Source organism: Cololabis saira, chromosome 2 (genome assembly GCF_033807715.1).
Source record: "Cololabis saira isolate AMF1-May2022 chromosome 2, fColSai1.1, whole genome shotgun sequence".
In the NCBI taxonomy this organism is placed as follows: domain Eukaryota; kingdom Metazoa; phylum Chordata; class Actinopteri; order Beloniformes; family Belonidae; genus Cololabis; species Cololabis saira.
Window position 1 is genome coordinate 14,433,717 of NC_084588.1, and position 18,187 is coordinate 14,451,903.

General features: G+C 43.5%; 1 protein-coding gene across 2 annotated transcripts; it reads left to right on the plus strand.

Annotated features, from left to right (window-relative positions):
• Positions 1-550: 550 nt before the first annotated feature.
• On the plus strand, positions 551-17,436 carry LOC133458643 (D(4) dopamine receptor-like). Of its 2 annotated transcripts, XM_061738792.1 has the most exons (5): positions 1,065-1,132; positions 2,441-2,503; positions 4,367-4,479; positions 8,055-8,647; positions 12,971-17,436. In XM_061738792.1, the coding sequence occupies exons 3-5, from the start codon at positions 4,394-4,396 to the stop codon at positions 13,171-13,173; spliced, it is 882 nt and encodes a 293-aa protein (XP_061594776.1). In that variant the 5' UTR covers positions 1,065-1,132; positions 2,441-2,503; positions 4,367-4,393; the 3' UTR covers positions 13,174-17,436. The 2 variants fall into 2 exon arrangements, with proteins under 2 accessions (XP_061594767.1, XP_061594776.1); XM_061738783.1 differs by lacking the exon at positions 2,441-2,503 and having other exon boundaries at positions 551-1,132.
• The last annotated feature ends 751 nt before the right edge of the window (positions 17,437-18,187 follow it).

The window sequence follows — 18,187 nt, forward strand, 5'->3', positions numbered from 1 at the left end:
ATTTTAATCTATTGGGCAGATTGACCAACGTTTAGATGAAAAAATATCTTGCTTGATCTACTTTTAAAAAATTAAACAAAACTTAACACAATTAAGTTGAATGCAAAATGTATTATTTACATACAAAAAATTAAGTAGTTTATACAAAGACTAGTCTTTCTTGATCTACATAATAATCTCATGCAAAAAATTGACTTATTTTTTTAAGTAGATCAAGCACAATATTTGTATCAGTGTACTGGGAATAAAATATGGGTTTATGAAATGTGCATATCATATCATGCATTCTTTTATATGAAAGTGGGCTGATATTGAAATCAAGCTTAATCCCTTCGGTGGTATCAGATTGGGTTTCAGCTCATTTGCAGAAGTTTTGGAGAGAGAGGAACCAGAACTGAGAATCCCAGGACCTGAGCAGGATATGTGCTGCCCTGGAGCTGATTTCCCCCCCCTGCTGAGACTTCACACACATCCTGCAGAGCTCCCGTAAGGAGATTTGTGAGGACGGATTTGCTCTGGCCATCTGATTCGCTCAGTGCGCTCACTTCTTTCTGCAGGAGCAGGACACGGAGAGCGGCCTGCTCCTCGCAATGCCGCCCGAGGAACTCCGGGGAATCTGAAGGAAAAGTGAAGGTGGAGTGAGTGCATGAAGAGTGGATGAATAGTGGATGAAGAGTGGATGAGGAGTGGATGAGGAGTGGATGAAGCGCGGCCCCTGCGCGCCGTGCGTGCGTCCTGCGGGAGCTCCACCTGTTTCCCCGCCGCCTCCACCAACTGCAGTCTCCACCAGGGCTGCTGGATGCGGCTCATAGATGAGAGCCGCTCCTCAGAGCCGCCCTCCGCCGGACCAGGAGCCCGTCACACACCGGGGACACCAGGGACCATGTCGGACAACCTGACGGACCTGAACAACCGCACGCTCCCGGCGGTCCAGGTCGCGCACTACAATTTCCCGGCGCTCATATTCGGGATTTTGCTGATTGTGACCGTGATAGGTGGAAACGTACTGGTGTGCCTCAGCGTTTACCTGGAGAAGGCTTTGAAAACTACAACAAACTACTTCATAGTGAGTCTGGCGTTTTCGGATCTGCTGCTGGCGGTTCTGGTTCTGCCGCTCTTCGTTTACGCAGAGGTGAGTGTTTATTCTGATGATTATGAGCCGCTTCATTATGACCCGCTTCGGACCGGTGCAGGAGGCTTCTGGCACACAAGATACCCCAGAAATGTGCAAAAGTCTCTACCCCTTATTTTAATCCTGTTTATTTAGCTATCTATTTATTTTGCACAAAAAAAACACATGGTGAAATGATATGATTGCAATCGGTCTTAATGTTAGACAAATTCTACCTCAGAGTAACAAAGTAACTTTTTTGTGTTATTTTGCAAAGATTTATCAAAATAAATGGGCCATACCAAGTACCATCTTTCTGCTTCCTTATCATTTGAGCCAGTGAGTTGTAGCCTGTTAGAGCTGAAGAAAAGTAATTCAACTGATCACCAGGTGCTGTGCAGACCTCCTGTGCTGGTCTGCATTATTCAGGTGTGTGTTAGCACAATGCCAGGAGGGAAAGACATACATCTTCAAGAAGAAGTTGTGACACACAGACAGGGAGTGAGAGAGAAAAAAAAAAACTTTTTTAGAGTCTTCAGACCTCATTGAGCATACTAAATGTTCAAGTCCATGACATCACAGTTAGAAGAAGACAGAACAGGTTTGTTTGGAAGTGGTCTGGAGAAAACCTTCAGTCCTAAAACAACAGAGAACGATCTCCTATGGACAGATGAGACCAACATGGAGATGTTTGGTCCTCATGTCCAGCAAAATGCAAACATGGCATTTCAGCAAAAACACCTCATTCCCACTGTCAAGCACTTAAAGGGGACCTTTTTATGAAAAACACGTTTTCTCTTGCTTTAATATATATAAAGTGGTCTCCCATCAGCCTGCCAACTCAGAGAAGGAGGAAAGCAAATCAATGCGTGAAACCACGCCCACAACTAACTCCGCCGGCTGGAGCTTACGCCATTTTTTCGTAGCGGTGTATCGCGTGATTCAGGCAGCCAATCAGCACAGAGCCTCATTATCATAGCCCCGCCCACTCAGAATCCCGCATAGATAATGAGGTTAGAGAATGGGAAGATAAAGACATGGCTCAGAGGCTGAATTTCTAATTTATTTAGCAAAAACATTCAAAAGCTTGTTTTTAAGACATTCAAGGCCTGTTTAAAATACATATTAGATGCCATAATAGGTCCCCTTTAAGTTGTTCAACTAAAGCTGAAGCCAGCCTGACATTTGGCTTTGCAACAGAACAATGAAGCATATCAGTAAATGTAAATCCAACCGACTGAAAAATAAAGATAGCAATTAATATTACAGTTAATTAAGTTAACATCTTATGTGAGCATGTGTATGTAATGTATCTGTGATTTACATAAGGTGGGCGTGTTCCAGCCAGCTTCGGAGGTGCTCTTCATAAACCCGTGGACGATGTGACGGGAGGTTTGTCCAGTAATTATACCCACATCTATGGGAGATATTGGTATTGTTCACATTAATATTTGAAGAGAGGTATGTGTTGTAGTAAATCTGGGACTTTGCTGAACTCTAAACCCCACTATGATCAGATGATTTTTTTTTTGTTTGTTTGTATACGGATCATTTTAATACATTACTTTACAGTATAGATGCATTTTGTTGTTTTTCACCAAAGATTAGACAAAAGGAAAACAAAATGTCAATAAAGAAACACTGAGGATGATCTTATTTATTTATCCATCCATCCATCCATCCATCCATCCATCCACTTCCACTTATCCGAGGGCGGGGCGGGGCGGCAGCAGCCTAAGCAGGGCAGCCCATTGTTGTGGTTTGGTTTGCTAGGACCCAAGTGCAGGAGAACAGGGAGGCCAGAGGCAGGAGTTCCCAAAAAACAAAGGATTTATTCCAACAAAAGGTAAAAACAAAGCGCTGCAGAGCAGGATCAAAAACACAAGGAACAGGGATCAAAAACTTGGAGCACATGGAGGAGGAAACAGTACGGACCGACAGGGAACCAAGGAATGACAAGACAAGATATACTGAAGGGATAACGAGACATGACGAGACACAGGTGCAGACACAATCAGGGCAGATGGGACACAGGCGGGGCAAGACAGAAACTGAAAGTCACAAACTGGGGGGAAGTGTCAAACCCTGACACCCATTTATTCAGAGAGTCAAATAAAACAACAATGCAAAGTCAAAAAAGGCATGAAAGGCCACAAAAGAAGAAAAACATTAACCAAACCCTACTGTGTACATTTACAGCTTTTACATCATGACACATGTTAAAACCAGCAGACCAGCAGAGTCTTATGTCGTTCATTATTCACTCTTCTTCTTGTCAACCTATTTTATAATCATATCGTAAGAGTTATTGTTGCATTTTGAATCGATGGCTATTGTCAGTTGCTGCTGTGACGATATCCTTTTTTTCTCGTGGGGAATAGAAAATGATGTACAAGTACATCTGGTGGTCTGACAGCACATACCTGCAGGCAGGTCAGAGGAAAGAGAAATGTGTTTTCATGTGAAGAAGAGGAGTCTTCAAGGACACGATTGTCTAAGATTCTGTTGAGCACAGATTATAAAATATATAAATGTATAAAATCATAAATAGGATCAATAATATGAGATGGATTTTCTTGATTTTTCGCTTCAGCTACAAAAATAGAAGCCATGTTGTCCTTCTCACCTCCTCGTGGAAGATTATCACCGGCAGAGGGTCACGGGGACATTGACAAAGGCACTCAGAGTTTTAACACTGGAAAGAGCATTTGCAGGCCTGTAACGCTTTAAAAAGTGTAATCTATTCCCTGTTAAAATACTTAAAGCCACCAGCCTGCTTGCCTGTCCGTCTAAATATCCCAGAAGCACCCTGATGAGGCTCCCACGTTAAGCCCCACTTAATTAGCTGCATTTGTGATCTCGTTACCTGTGTCAGCAGTCGCAGCGAGGTAATCTAGCGAGTGTCACGTCGGTGGTTTGCCCGCATGCAGCGGCTGGATTAGAGGAGCAGGTCTGCAGGTGAAAGCCTGCCGCGTTCACCTGAGGAAGAGGAGGCCGAGGGCAGAGCGCGGCGGCGCTTTACTGCAGGAATGCTCGTGAGCCGCTGTGGCACGAGCACAAGAGGATTACAGACATTTATGTTGAGATTTAGGGCAGCTCATAAGTTGCTGTTTTCTTGTGTCTCTGTGTGTGTGTGTGTGTGTGTGTGTGTGTGTGTGTGTGTGTGTGTGTGTGTGTGTGTGTGTGTGTGTGTGTGTGTGTGTGTGTGTGTGTGTGTGTGTGTGTGTGTGTGTGTGTGTGTGTGCGTGCGTGCAGTTTCAGGGTGGAGTTTGGACCTTGAACATGCCGATGTGTGACGGCCTGATGGCCATGGATGTGATGCTGTGCACCGCATCCATATTCAACCTCTGTGCCATCAGCGTTGACAGGTATGTTGGTGTTATTACTCTGCGTTTCCGTGGAAACGTCATTCTTCCTGCTATAGGTAGAGGAGGCGCATGTCATCTGAAAGTTTGGAAAAGTTTCAGTGATCTGCTGCTTTTTTGCATCAAGTCAATGAACGAAATGCAACCCAATTCTGAAAAAGTTGGCTTGTTGTTTAAATGTAAATTAATACACAGGATGGAATAATTTGCAAATATCAGTACCTCATGTTTTGTTCACAATAGATCATATAAACACGTTAAATGTTGACAGGATGGCGTTTACCGCCGTGTAGCATCTGCTCTTCATCTAACAGCAGCTCGTATCTGGCGGTTTGAGTTCCTGCAGACGAACGTTGGCCCGTTCTTCTCTGATATGGGTTCAGAGATCAGGAGTCCCGTGACTTCTTTGTTGTATTTTTGTTTTTAAATTCAAATGTTTTCGGTTCGACTCCCAGGCCCAGCAGGGTCTTTCTGTGTGGAGTTTGCATGTTCTCCCCGTGCTTGTCCGGGTACTCCGGTTTCCTCCCACAGTACAAAAACATGCATATTAGGTTAATTGGTGATTCTAAATTGCACGTAGGTGTGAGCGTGAGTGTGTCTGGTTGTTTGTCTGTATATGTGGCCCTGCGATGGACTGGCGACCTGTCCAGGGTGTAACCCCTGCCTCTCGCCTGAAAATAGCTGGGATAGGCTCCAGCAGACCCCTGTGACCCTGCAAAGGATAAAGCGGGTATAGATAATGGATGGATGGATGGATGTTTTCGGTAGGTGAACGCTCCGAGCTGAGGCCAGTTCAGCAACATACTACGAAGCAGCGTTTAACTGACAAACATCTGTTTCCTGAAAACCGTTGTCCTCTGTGAGTGTGAACTGTTGGCTTCAACCACCGTCGTCACTATAACGACATTTCCACGCACAGCGCTAATCAGACATCATCTCTTTTTATAACTTGACATCAGATGAACGTCCGTTGCCGGGTTACAACGCACGTCCCGACGACTAGTTCCTGCCACCGGTAACTAAACCTCTAATCACAGGTGGAGAAGGTCCAACAGAACAACTTACCAACAGTGTTTGCCAACATTTAAATAAAAAAAAACATTGATTCTGTGCTGCTCAGCGTGATCGTGGTGTGGATGTTATCAACATCATCTCCTTCATCGGTCCAACGATGGCTTCAGGGAACACTTCCGTCATCCCTGCTGGTTCCAGCTGTTAGTTGTTAATGTAGTTGGCAGTGACGGTTGTGGGAAACGCACACCCGCACTCTCCAAGGCAATGTTTTTGTAATGATTGGATATAAGGTTTAGCATTGATTTGCTGACATATCCAAGGCCTTTCCTGAAGGAGACGTCGTCTAGACGGGATCAGATGATGCTCTAAAACCTTTTTCACGTTTCTGACATTTATTCTCCAGGTGACAAAGACACAAATTCACGGAGCTTTAACCGGCGTTTTTGGAGGCTCGTAGACAAAGGCCCTTGATTGTGTTCCTGAATCCCTGCTGTGATTTTTATGACACACATCATGCCAGTTTTTAAAGCCGGGTCTGACTGATGAATCTGTCCATTTTACTCCCAAGATCATTATTCTATTTGTAGACACATTTTTGCCCTCAGATGAGTGAACCTTTGCACGTCTTTGCTTTTGAGGGACTGCTGTACCTCTGAACGATGCTCTTTTTTTTTCTTTTTTTTTTTCAACTTTTTTTTATTGGGTTTTGCAGATGTAAACAATTATATCAAAACATTTTGCAAATTAAGCACACATTTATCTTTTAGGAAAAAACAACAGAAAAATACAGTTGTCACTTACGTATTGCAGCATACCCGAACAACCTATATAAAACTAGAACCACAATAAAAGAAAACAACTAAATAAAATAAATAAAACTAAGACAGAAATGGACAATTGCAAAAAAAATAAAGAAATAAAAAAAATATATATAATTAAAAAATATATATATATAAAAAATTGTAATGAGAATTGAACGATGCTCTTTTTACATCAACTCATGTCATTGATCCTCCAGCTGTTTCTATTTTGCAAATTCAAAAATAGTAAAAGGTCTCACTTTCAGTATTTTCCATTTTCTTTTCTATTTTATTGGTCAAATGTTGGTTTAAGAGACTTCCAAATCTTTACATTTTGTTTGTATTCAAACGTTACGAAGTGGACCAACTTTTTTGGAATCAGTGTTGTACATAAATCACTTGAAATGTTCATTTTCAGTCTGAATGAAAGGAAAAAGGGGAAAAGCTCTTACAGAGCCCAGCACATGAAATGACATTTGTGTAACAGCAGTTATTGATCATGTGGAAGCCCGGGAGTTTGGGCCGGTAGGCTGTGGCCTTTTCTTCCAGTCGGCCGCGTAGAGGACATCAGTGTTTATTGGCCCTGACGTGTCAGCTGATATATTTCATCAACTGGAATTACTTTCATCCATGAACATGAAGAAATTCATCAAGTCTGTCACCAAGTTCCACTCAGCGCAGCAGAAGTTTTCTTCTTCAATGCATCAAAGACGGATATTAATTTATTTTTTTTCAACCACGAAATTAAATGTGTCTGACAAGCTTTGGTCGAAATGCAGCGGAGATACAGAAACACAGCTCCTTCCACAGCCACGGCTTTGCAGCTCCGTTTAGCGGGTACTCCGTTTTATGCAACTTAACAAAACTGCATAGATTTAAAATTTGTACACAAATTACACTCCGTATTCCTTGAAGTATATAACAAACATACAGTATGTCAGCAACGATCTGACCCGCCTCTCAAACGCGGATGAGCCAGTCGTCGTTGAGCAAAACAAAATAGATCTGTTAAGTCTGAGGTTAGATTTTAAGTCAAGCTCACAAAATAAAGCTTAATGAAATGAATAGTAAAATAAATTTGCTGAGGCTAGCTGAGTTAGTCCAACGATGTGATTCAGTCTCAGCTTCAAGCGGTGAACAATGATGTTTCAGGCCAGTGATGAGTGGGATAACAGAAGCTGCTCGGATTGTAGCTGTGGTCAGACTACCCTTACAAAGAGGAACTATAGAAATATTACAGTATTTTGGAAAGAAATATATTTTTAAGACTTTGGAGACCTATAAAAAAAAAAAAAACTGAAATGCTCCCATAAGCCCAAACCACAGTAATTCATTCAGATGCTGGGTTTGTTTATGGTTAATCATGTTAACGTTTCTTTTCTTTAAGCCTCAATTTGCTAATTAGTAACCACAAAAGTCAGCAGAGGTTAATCATTTAGAATTTTTTTTTCAAAACTTTCTTCCAGAGCCCGCTAGCTTTGCTGTTTTACATAATTGGGCGACGCTCTGAATGTTGGTCCACGTCTGGCTCCGCCCCCTCTGTCCCCGGTGTCTCATACCCTGATAAATTAGACTCAAGAAAGAAAAAATAAATAGAAATATGCCAAATCCCAATGTGAGACATGACCCAGCTTAGCAATATATTTAGCTTTCTTATGCCAGGTTATAAATAACTGAAAGAATAATGCTTTAACTTCTATTAACTTATTAAACAACAACTTTTCCTTTAACCCCATTTTCACTGTAGCCTTTTCCATTTTGCAGGTTCATCGCAGTGTCAATACCCTTAAATTACAACCGTAAACACGTGGACCAGCGTCAGCTCATCCTGCTGTCTGCTACGTGGCTGCTAGCCATAGCGGTGGCCTCGCCCATCGTCTTTGGCATCAACAACGTGCCTGGCCGCGACCAGAGCGAGTGTAAGCTGGAGGACAACAACTACGTGGTGTATTCGTCCGTCTGCTCCTTCTTCATCCCCTGCCCCATCATGGTCCTGCTGTACTTCGGGATTTTCCGCGGGCTCCGGCATTGGGAGGAGTCCCGGAAGGCCAAACTACGCAGCAGCATCGAGGCGTGCCGTAAGCTGCAGCACGCCGCCGTGGCCACCGCCATCCCCCCGCTGGCGGGCACCATCCCGGGCCCCCTGCCCATGCCCCTGCCCCGGATCATCGAGAGGGATCTGGCCCAGTCTCGGATGGACGACACGGAAGACTACATACAGGAAATCCCTTATCCTCGCCAGTACAGAGAGAACTCCGTTCCCACGGTGACCTTCAGCCAGCAGCAGCATATCAAGAAGAGGGCCAAGATCAACAACAGGGAGAGGAAGGCGATGAAGGTGCTGCCCGTCGTGGTAGGTGAGTGTCTCAGATTGTTCTGCTGCAACAACTGTAATAGCACCGAATCGTTGCGTCACAACTCTGGACCTGAGTTGATGCGGGACTCTGAAAGAGTAAAGTTCACAGGTGTCAGTAGGCGCGTTGGGACGGTGCAATACAGGCTGTGAGGGCATCCTGACATTAACAGGAATACAGCTGCTCTGGATGAATGGATCTCTGACCATTTCACAGAAGCATCTGTGTCACTTCCAAGGGTAGGACTCGTCACCGTGGCAACGTGAGGACACCTTTATTACATTGAATGCATGAGAACTTGGTACTGTCCTTGGATTGTTCCAACATCGCGGTGTTCAACATTTGTGCCATTGTGAAGCTCGGGCCAGGTTTTATTACACAAAAGGAAATGTTCCTGGAGCTTCCCTCATGCTTTCCTCACTGCTAACACACTGCTTTTGCATCAGAAATGCTGCTTGCTGTTCCCATGAGTTTCCTTGGTCTGTGCACCATCTCACTGCTGACTCCTGAGACAATGATGGGACGGAAAAATAATTTTGATCCAATATAAACGTGTTTGTATTGCTGTTTTTCAAGGCAGAGGAAGTTCTGTATTTCTTAAGATTACACACGTAAGCAGAGGATTTTAGTAAGGATGGTGATTATTTAAAGTTAAAAAAACCAGAGACCAGTTCATCGTTTTTGAATTTAACAAGAAGATGATAATGTCACCTCCAGTTCCAGTAGCCTATACACTTTTTGTGTTGATGTTCTTAACAACATCCCTTAAAGGTATAGTCTGTAATCGTATTCAAAAACATTTATTGTTATACTGGGTGAAATGGTCCTTCCATCCTGAGAGCATCCAGTGAATAATGTTTTCAGAAAAAGGAAAGAAAAAAATCCGACCTCTCTGACAGCTTTATTCCTGTAAAAACTCTGACCAATCTGTTTTTTGCGGCACCGAAAGGCATGGATTAGTCAGAGGACCAGAGGCTTGGCATGGGGGAAAGAACCAATCAGATGCCTTCATTTTAAGTCCCGCCCACGCCCCCTCTGTCCCATGCGCGCACTCTGCTTCCAGCCTGCCTGCAGCCCCCCGTGTCCACTTCCCACGGGTCCTCCTCGGCTCAGTGTCCCAGTGTAACCCCCTTGGGTTCCACTTTTATGCATCTTATCAGTTAAAGACACATTAAATCCCAGATGAAAGCATGATTAAGGGTGTGATTTGTTGTGAATAACAGCTGCATTTCAGTCTATGGTGTCAAAACACTGGACGTCATCGTTTTAGCTGCTTCACACTTGCGCTGAACTCGACTTCTGAGCTGTGATTCCTATTTTAAAGCAGCACAAAAGACTTTCTGCCATGTTTGATATCTATTTTTAATTTAAATCGTAAGAAGATTTGATGGATGGGACTTAGACGAGAATCAGCACCTCCTAATATAAACCCATGAGGATTTTAAATATCGAGGGGTCTTATTCACAAGTACGATAAGAATGGAAAAGGAAGTTGGTAGGATCGATGCGGTATCTGTGTGGACTCTGTACCGGTCTGTTCTGGTGACAAGAGATGAGCCTAAAGGCGAGTCTGCTTGTTCACCTGTGGTTATTTACTGTGTCTAATGACCGAAACAATGACATTAGTTTCCTACGAGAGTTGCTGGACTCTGCATTTAGGATCAGGTGAGAAGTTCTTCATGCGGTCATGGTCAGAAGGGTTTTTAATAGTTTTAATTAGTAGTTCTTATACCATCAAATACCATAAAATCTTTAGGCAAAGATCATGTTTTCTCTGTTTTTATTGGCACAATGTCACATTTTTGTTGATCACCTTTTGTATACTAGTCATCATCAGCAGGTCATTTCTTCTGCAGATGGCGAGGAGTTTAATCATGATGCTGGAGCGCTTGTATTTCCCTCAAAGTGGGCCGTTTTTTTATAATCGAACCAAATTGGATCAGGACATTTTTCAACCACAAAAGTCTTTTTTGACTTAAATAATTAGAGGATGAAATGGTCGGGATGCTGACCGGAGCAGTAAATGACCTCTTCTTCCTAGTTAGGTGCTTGTGCTGCAGCGACGCTGCGAGGACGCTGACCTTTCTGCAGGTGGGACAGAAACGCCACTCGTGACTGGCCGTCTCTCGGCATGCAGTGCCATTTAAGCTTAAAGCCTCAAATCCAATTATTATGCAACACATGATCTCACAGTCACACCGTCTCTCCTGTAGAAGGTGCAGAACGGGACTAAATGCTGCCAGGTTTCCGATCAGAGAAGAACCTGCAGCTGTCATTCAGGACTCAAACACATAATCTATACAAATATTCAGCTGTAGGTTTACAGCGGCCACGGTTGAGAGCGGTCCGCGGTGCTAAGCAGATTTCCATCCAGCCTCGGTTGAGTGACGCTGAGCTGTAAGACCATAAAACCGTTCAGACTAATGACTGGATTTGAACATGCAGCTCCACGCTTTGGCTGCAGCCGAAAAGAGGAAAAGCCAGAAACATTTAGAGAAGAGCCAATACACTGAGGAATCCACTTAATGTTGAATTAAAAGAAGTAAAACTTTTACATTCTTTTAAATACATGGCATCTCTCTCTACCCCATCTTTTTTTAATGGTTGCTTTCAAACTTGTTCTGATTCTCAAAAATGTGCCACTGAAACAAAACAATAAAAATAAAATATACATTTTTTATGTACAATGATAGATTAACATTTGTGGTCCATCATTTACTTGTGTTGCTGCAAATTCAGTATGCATTAGTAGCAGTGTTGTGCAAGTTCATACTTCTCATGAACTAGTTCAAAGTTCAGTTCACATTGTTTAAAAATGAACAGTTCACATTCATAGTTCACCATATTAACTTTGAACTAGTTCAAATTCAGTTCATTTCAATATTTTTAGGTGAGAAGTACGAATGAAACGCTACTCTATCCTAAAACTGTTCACTGTATACTATCATGTATTGTCCTAGTGGCTTTTCAACTTTACTCAGAGGCTGTAATTCTCCAACAATGTAGTCCATTATCAGTTTGTCTACCTGTTGCTGGGAAATCAACCCCCTGAAGGTGCAGCAGTGGGACTGGGGTCGTTTGGGGCTGTTGGGTCTTCTTGCTCTTTCTTGATAACTTAGTTTGATTGTCAAGGACTTGCAGATATTTTCTCCCACTGGACGGATGCTTTAACTCCACATGGCGTTTCAAATTTGAGGTTGACGAGGCAGACGCTCCGACTTGTTTTGTCAGCGCAGGTGGACATAATTTGCACAGAAAGGTTCGATTTTTACCGTCGGACTCTTTGGGAGACGATGTGTAAAATTCCCACAGATAATGATAAGCGGATCATCATCTGACGGCTCGCTGACGCTGCGTCTGCAACGTCTCTCTCTTCACTGGTCATGTAAAGATGCACCGGGCTCGGGCCACTGTTGCCATGGAGCTGATGCCCGTTATGCTGGTGTGCACTGCATTGTGGGTAATGTAGTGTGAAGTCGTCGTCTCGTTGAGTATTTTAAATGTGCGCGCTGCCCGCTGCTGAAATGTATGCATAATAATTGGACCTAAACAGTGAAGCTGAAACTCTGAACAGTTAAAATTCCAGTTCATGATCTGCAGAATGAACAAGTTCACGTTCAAGTTCTTTATTTGCAAATATGTTGCGTTCAGTTAAACGTTCTCACAGAAATGAACGAGTTAATATGGTGAACTATGAACGTGAACTGTTCATTTTTAAACTCATGCACAACACTGATTAGTAGTATAGTAGTATGTTTTTTTTTTCAAAAATGGCCCCAAAGAGCACCTCTAGTGGGATAAAGCGGGCCGTCAGTGGCTCTTTCATCAACACGGCAGAATCTCAAGTTTCTCTGTTGGGATAGAGACTCGTTTGCTGCCGCGTTGCGGCGTCTAGGTTGGGAACTGAAGACAGCAACTTCTGCAGGTTGGAAGTGAAGTGTTTGGTGCCTCCTTTGTAGTATTCGATGTTTCACATAGCTCCAAATATTTACAGTGATAGTCAGAGAAGGTATTTGGTTTGAATCCGGCAGGTACTTTCCTGAGTGGAGTTTGCAAAGCTCTCCCCAGGCTTGTGAGGGTTTTTTTCTCCGTTCAAAAAACACCTTTGTCAGGTTGACTGGTAACTCGAAATGGTCCACATGAGCTGGTGACCTGACCAGGTTTATTTTTGATGAAGCTTATATGTGAAGATAAGTAATTTCATAATAAGTTCATCTTGCTGATCGTCAATATTTTTTGCGAATGACCCTCATCTTTGACCAAAAATGGGTTGTAATGTCATGCTTCTCTCCCCTAAAGATTTTCCTCCTTGCTCTCTTCCTGCAGGCTGCTTCCTGTTCTGTTGGACGCCGTTCTTCGTGGTCCACACAATGCGAGCCTTGTGCATGAGGTGCAACATCCCTCCGGCCCTGATGAGCACCGTCACCTGGCTGGGTTACGTCAACAGCGCCCTCAACCCCATCATCTACACCATCTTCAACACAGAGTTCAAGAAATTCTTCAAGAAGTGTTTCCGCAGCTGCTGCTGACGCTTGCTTTCCCTCCTGAAGTCAGGGTTGACTGGACTGGCAGCTCACGTCTCAGTTGGACCAGTACATGCAGATCCTCATGAGAGGACAGAGGGTGGACAGCCTCTGGAGAACAGAATGGTTATTTTATTATTATTTCTGGTTCCAATTCTCATTTGGTGAAGTATTTTCTGATTTCTATGGACTACTGACGGAAACATGAGACAAACGGACTCTCGGGTCTGAAATAAAGACTTCGGCTCTTGTTCTGATGGAGGATACTGGTTTGTGTCACGCTCTTGTCAGTTCCAGTGAAGGATGTGCGGATTTATGTGGAGCCATACCTCTTCAAATGATGTTGAGATGCTAAGCTGGCTTCAAAACAACAGACAGACGAGTGTTTCATGACCAAAAGAAAGGGAAAAAAAACGAATTCTCTTAAAGTATAAGCTCATACAGACAGTCTTTAACATGGCACGAACATTTATTCTGGCAGATTCGAGGATAAACGCTGTTTTTGTGTATTTGTGGTGGATATGAAGCTGACTAGTCTAGCTTAGAAGAACATCACAAGGTCAAGAGTTTGGACTTGGTAGTTCGTACTCGGAAAGAACGACTCCAGAGAGCGTACTTCAGAGGACGGGAGCGCGCTTTTTGGCCTTTCTGCATTTCAAACATCCGAATACTTGATGCCATCACAGCTCAGCTAGCAGGCTAACACATCATCAGAAACAACTACAACTTAACTGAGCATAAAATAAACACCCCGAACATGAACACGACTCAGAACTGACCCAGGACCAGGACCCCGGCCAACGTTTCATAAACATGAACCTTTCTGTGATGTGTTTTTGATGTGTTTTGATGGGTTTTATGCATTTTTACTCTAGTTGCGTTACAAATGAATTTAGGTGGAAGTGAAAAGAAACAGAAACTGAAAACGGTCGAGGAAATTTTAGGCTATAATAGGCTATATCTTTAAATTAACCACAAATATCAAGCTACAAGACATATTTTCTCTCATTAAAACATCATAAAACTACTTTCATAACACCACAGCAAAGTTAAAACGTTGTTTTTACTCATTTTTCTTGCACTATTACTTCTGCTTGTTGATGTGACATGCATTCTGGGATACTTGGTAGGCCCTCCAGAAAAACGCGATGAATATGCGAATTATGCGGGGCTAGCTTGATTTCACCGCATCATCGCCGCACATTTTCGCATAAAGTTTGGAAAAAGGGGGAAGTGTTGTGAGTGACATGTCGGGACGCCCGGTCGCGACATGCGGGACCCGCCCGGGGACCTCCGCACCCCTCGCAGAAACCGCCACCCCCCAAACAGCAGCTCTCACCCGCGGGGTTGAGAGGAAAAAGAGAGTGCCGTCTCCGTCCGCTTGCGCGGGGGGCTCGGCTGCCGGTGGACTCAGGTCTCCGCGCTGACCGTGTACCACTGCGCCGGCGCGCCCGGTACACGGTATACGCGGCGGACGCGTGGGGTGATGGAGCTCTGGCTCGTCCCCTCGCCGTGCCGGTGCGCCCGGCAATCACCCGAGCACTGAGCCGCGGGCTGGAGGGAGAGAGACTGCCGGCCCCCGGGCTGCGACCGCCCCTCTCCTCTCCTCTCCACCTGCGCTCTCCTTTTTTTTTCCGCCTTTTTTTCCGACCTCAGATCAGACGAGACAGCCCGCTGAATTTAAGAGGGAAGAGCTCAGCGCCGAATCCGCAACTTCCTGCATATTTCGCATATTTTGCAACTTTCCGCATATTCCACGACTTCCCGCATATTCCGCAATTTCACCGCATAAAAGCACATAAAAACCCCGCACATTTAATCGCATAATCAATGATTTTAGCCCGCAAAATCAAGGATTTTAGCCCGCAGAATCAAGGATTTTTGCCCGCGTTTTTCTGGAGGGTCTAACTTGGGCGTCTGACGTCTGCTCAAGTCTGGACTGGAGGAATGATAAAATTCTTATTGATAAAATGGGCGAAGCGAGAACATATCTTCATCCGGACTGCTCGTGTCCGGGTGCAGATTTTGGTCAGAGACAGACCTTCATCGGTGACTGTTGACGTTTTACAAGAACAGACAAGTTGACAAACAGCTTGAAAACGGAGGGAAACAACAGACCTGTCAGTAAAGCACGCCCCCCTTAGTTACTGTTGCTAACCCCGACAAGCCATCAATGGAGGGGGCCGGACTTACTGATAGGTCTATGAAGGCTGTGTCTCATCTTGATCTGGTTCTAGGAATTTCAGCACAGAAGGTCACCTGAAGATGCATTCAGGCGCCTTTATTTATCATCTTGCAATCAGACTGAACAAGATTGAAAATAAGAGAAAAACAAGCTGTTTCAATACTAAAAAATATTCTAAAGTCTACTTAAATAATCCACTCATGTCCACATTCACAAAAAAGCTTACAGACGGTCCCGCACGCGGTGAATCTGGCAGATTAGAGGATAGCGCGGTGGATATGAAGCTACACTGAGCAGCAGGTTAGCTTAGCTTAGCATAACAAACATTGTAAATGGAGGGAAACATGTAGCCTAGCCACGCCTCATCGTCCCACTCTGGTTCTAGTTATTTTAACACAGGAAGACACCTGTAACTGAACAAATATGCCTTTATGTATGTTTCTGAATTAGCATTTGTCGTGTCATATCGCTTCTCTATAAAACTCATTTAAGGGCTTTTTACTGACAAAGTAAAAAAGGTTCAGTCGAAGTTCAATGAAATTAGGTTCAGTTATATTCCAATTACATTCAAATAAAGTGTAACCAGAAGATTAATCCAACCTTCACTTTGATTCAGTCTTCATCTCAAGCAGCACTGAAGCAGTCGGCGACTGTGGGAATCAAATCCAAAGTCAAAATCGTTGTGTGTTCTAACCACAAATCTTTTTGAATTTGATCATTGTTCACATAAAACCAATCTAACCACATTATATGACTCGTTCTTTATCCAGCACGCTTTTTTAAGTGTTCACCTAAATACGGAGTCAGAATTAGATGGAGATTTAGGGTACACAAATGATGTGTAACAGGCTACGATAGAAGTTGGTGAAACAATCTTTATTTTTTTTAAGCCCTTGGAAAAGTCAATAATAACTGGTGAAAAAGATCCATCAAATCTGTGTGTCCAGTCTCCTTACTACTAGTTGGTTCCGAATAGCTGAGGCTGGTCTTTCTCCTGGACCTCCACAAGCTCCAGAGGTCTTCCGAGGCTCCACTTCAGCGGAGATAAACAAACCTTGGCAGCAGGAGAAGAGGAGAATATAAAAAGTGTCTTGGAAAGCGTTTTTTTTTTAAAAATGTGCAGTTATAGTTTTGATTGACTGCAAGCTTGAAGACACCTGTGATGCTGATTACAGGACTGATTTTAGTTTAGCACATCATGGGGGTTGTGTTAAACATCTGGCCTCTCCAGTAAAACCCTCTCCTATGCTGGGTTACATTCATATTTTTACACATCTGCCACATGCATAAATATTAAAAATGGGCCCCAAATCTAGTTCCTGCTCTTAACTTTATGATTTAGTATTTTATCGTCTTATCTAGAGACATAACGATGACCTCAGTCCAAAAGAGATTTAATTTTTTTTAATTTAGATTAGGAGCTGTTTTCCTCCGACGTTGTGAAACAATAATGTTCTATGAGCTGCATGTGGATCAGCAGTGAGACTAATCAGCACAGGTGAAGCACCTCCATCTAAAGGATCTTCTAAATGTGCATTGATAACACAGCTGTCCATTATCCAGAGCTGCCGTGTGCCTTAACTTAAAAAGATGAAGACTGACTGTAGTGACTGAATTTAAAACATTGAGTGCTTAGAAAAAGTAATCTGAATTTGTCAAGATTACGTTTTTCTTCCTTCTTGTATGTTCAATAAGCTTTCCTGCATGCCATGTTTGTAACTTACATATTAAAGGTATCATGTTATGCCCTTTTTTTAAAAGTTAACATGAAATATATCTGACATGTTTTGTTTTCAAATACTTCAGTACAGCAGCTCCTGTGAACATGTCTTTGCAGATCTTCATAGCAGCTGGTTTTAGGGGGCGGAGTCAACCACTCTTCTGCAGGAAACACCCCTGTGGAGTTCCGTCACACAGCTTTGTGCTGCCCAGTTTGAAAAAAGCAAATACAACAAGATGGGACGTTGGGATGAGTTGAAATTGAGGAGGCTAGGTCAGGTCTGTGATGTCACAGCTCCCTGTAACTCTGCTCACTGAGTTTGTGCTTTTACAAAATTTGGAGTTAGTAGACACTTTAAACACCCAAATATTTGCATTCATGTTGCGAATGGGAGGAACAAACAGGCCCGGAAGCTGGTTGAAACCATGGATCTATAAATATTAACTGGATGGTACATCGAAAATGGCCGCCTATTCATTTCAACGCAATTTGCTCACTCAGCGCATACGCCGAAATGAGTTCCTGACTTCCGGGTTTACTTCCGCGTTAAGGGGCCCATAGAGCATGCGCAGTAGAGTCACCTCCCATGATGCTCTGGGGCCTCCCATCATGCCCCGGGGCAACATCAATGGCACCGACGCGGCCGTGACGTCACGCCCAGAAAGAGACTTTTCTTTGACTTTTCTGGCCGTTATAAAACATTTTTGACGGATATAAAGTCCATGACTTAAAAATATAGAATACAAAGATTAGTAATTGCCGGTGATTACAGCTGGAGGTGTCCTGTGAACAGTTTTAGAGGCTTCTCTTTTACTATTGCGGTCTATGGGAAAAAAGCTTTCTGGGCCCCATGGGATTTTTTGTTGCAGTACCGCGGCTGGCCACTGGGATAAATCGGCGCGCCTGCTGAGTGCGAGATTGGGGGGCTGGTTGAAACACACCCACCATATGTCATTCACAGTTAGCCATTGTAGCTAATTGAAATGACTTGATATTCATTCTACAAAATCCTTCTAGCTATCCCTTATTTCATACGTTGCTAAAACTACATCTGAAATGAGAGCTTCCAAAGCTTAAAGGAGGACTAACAGAGCCTCATGTACTGCTGACCAGTG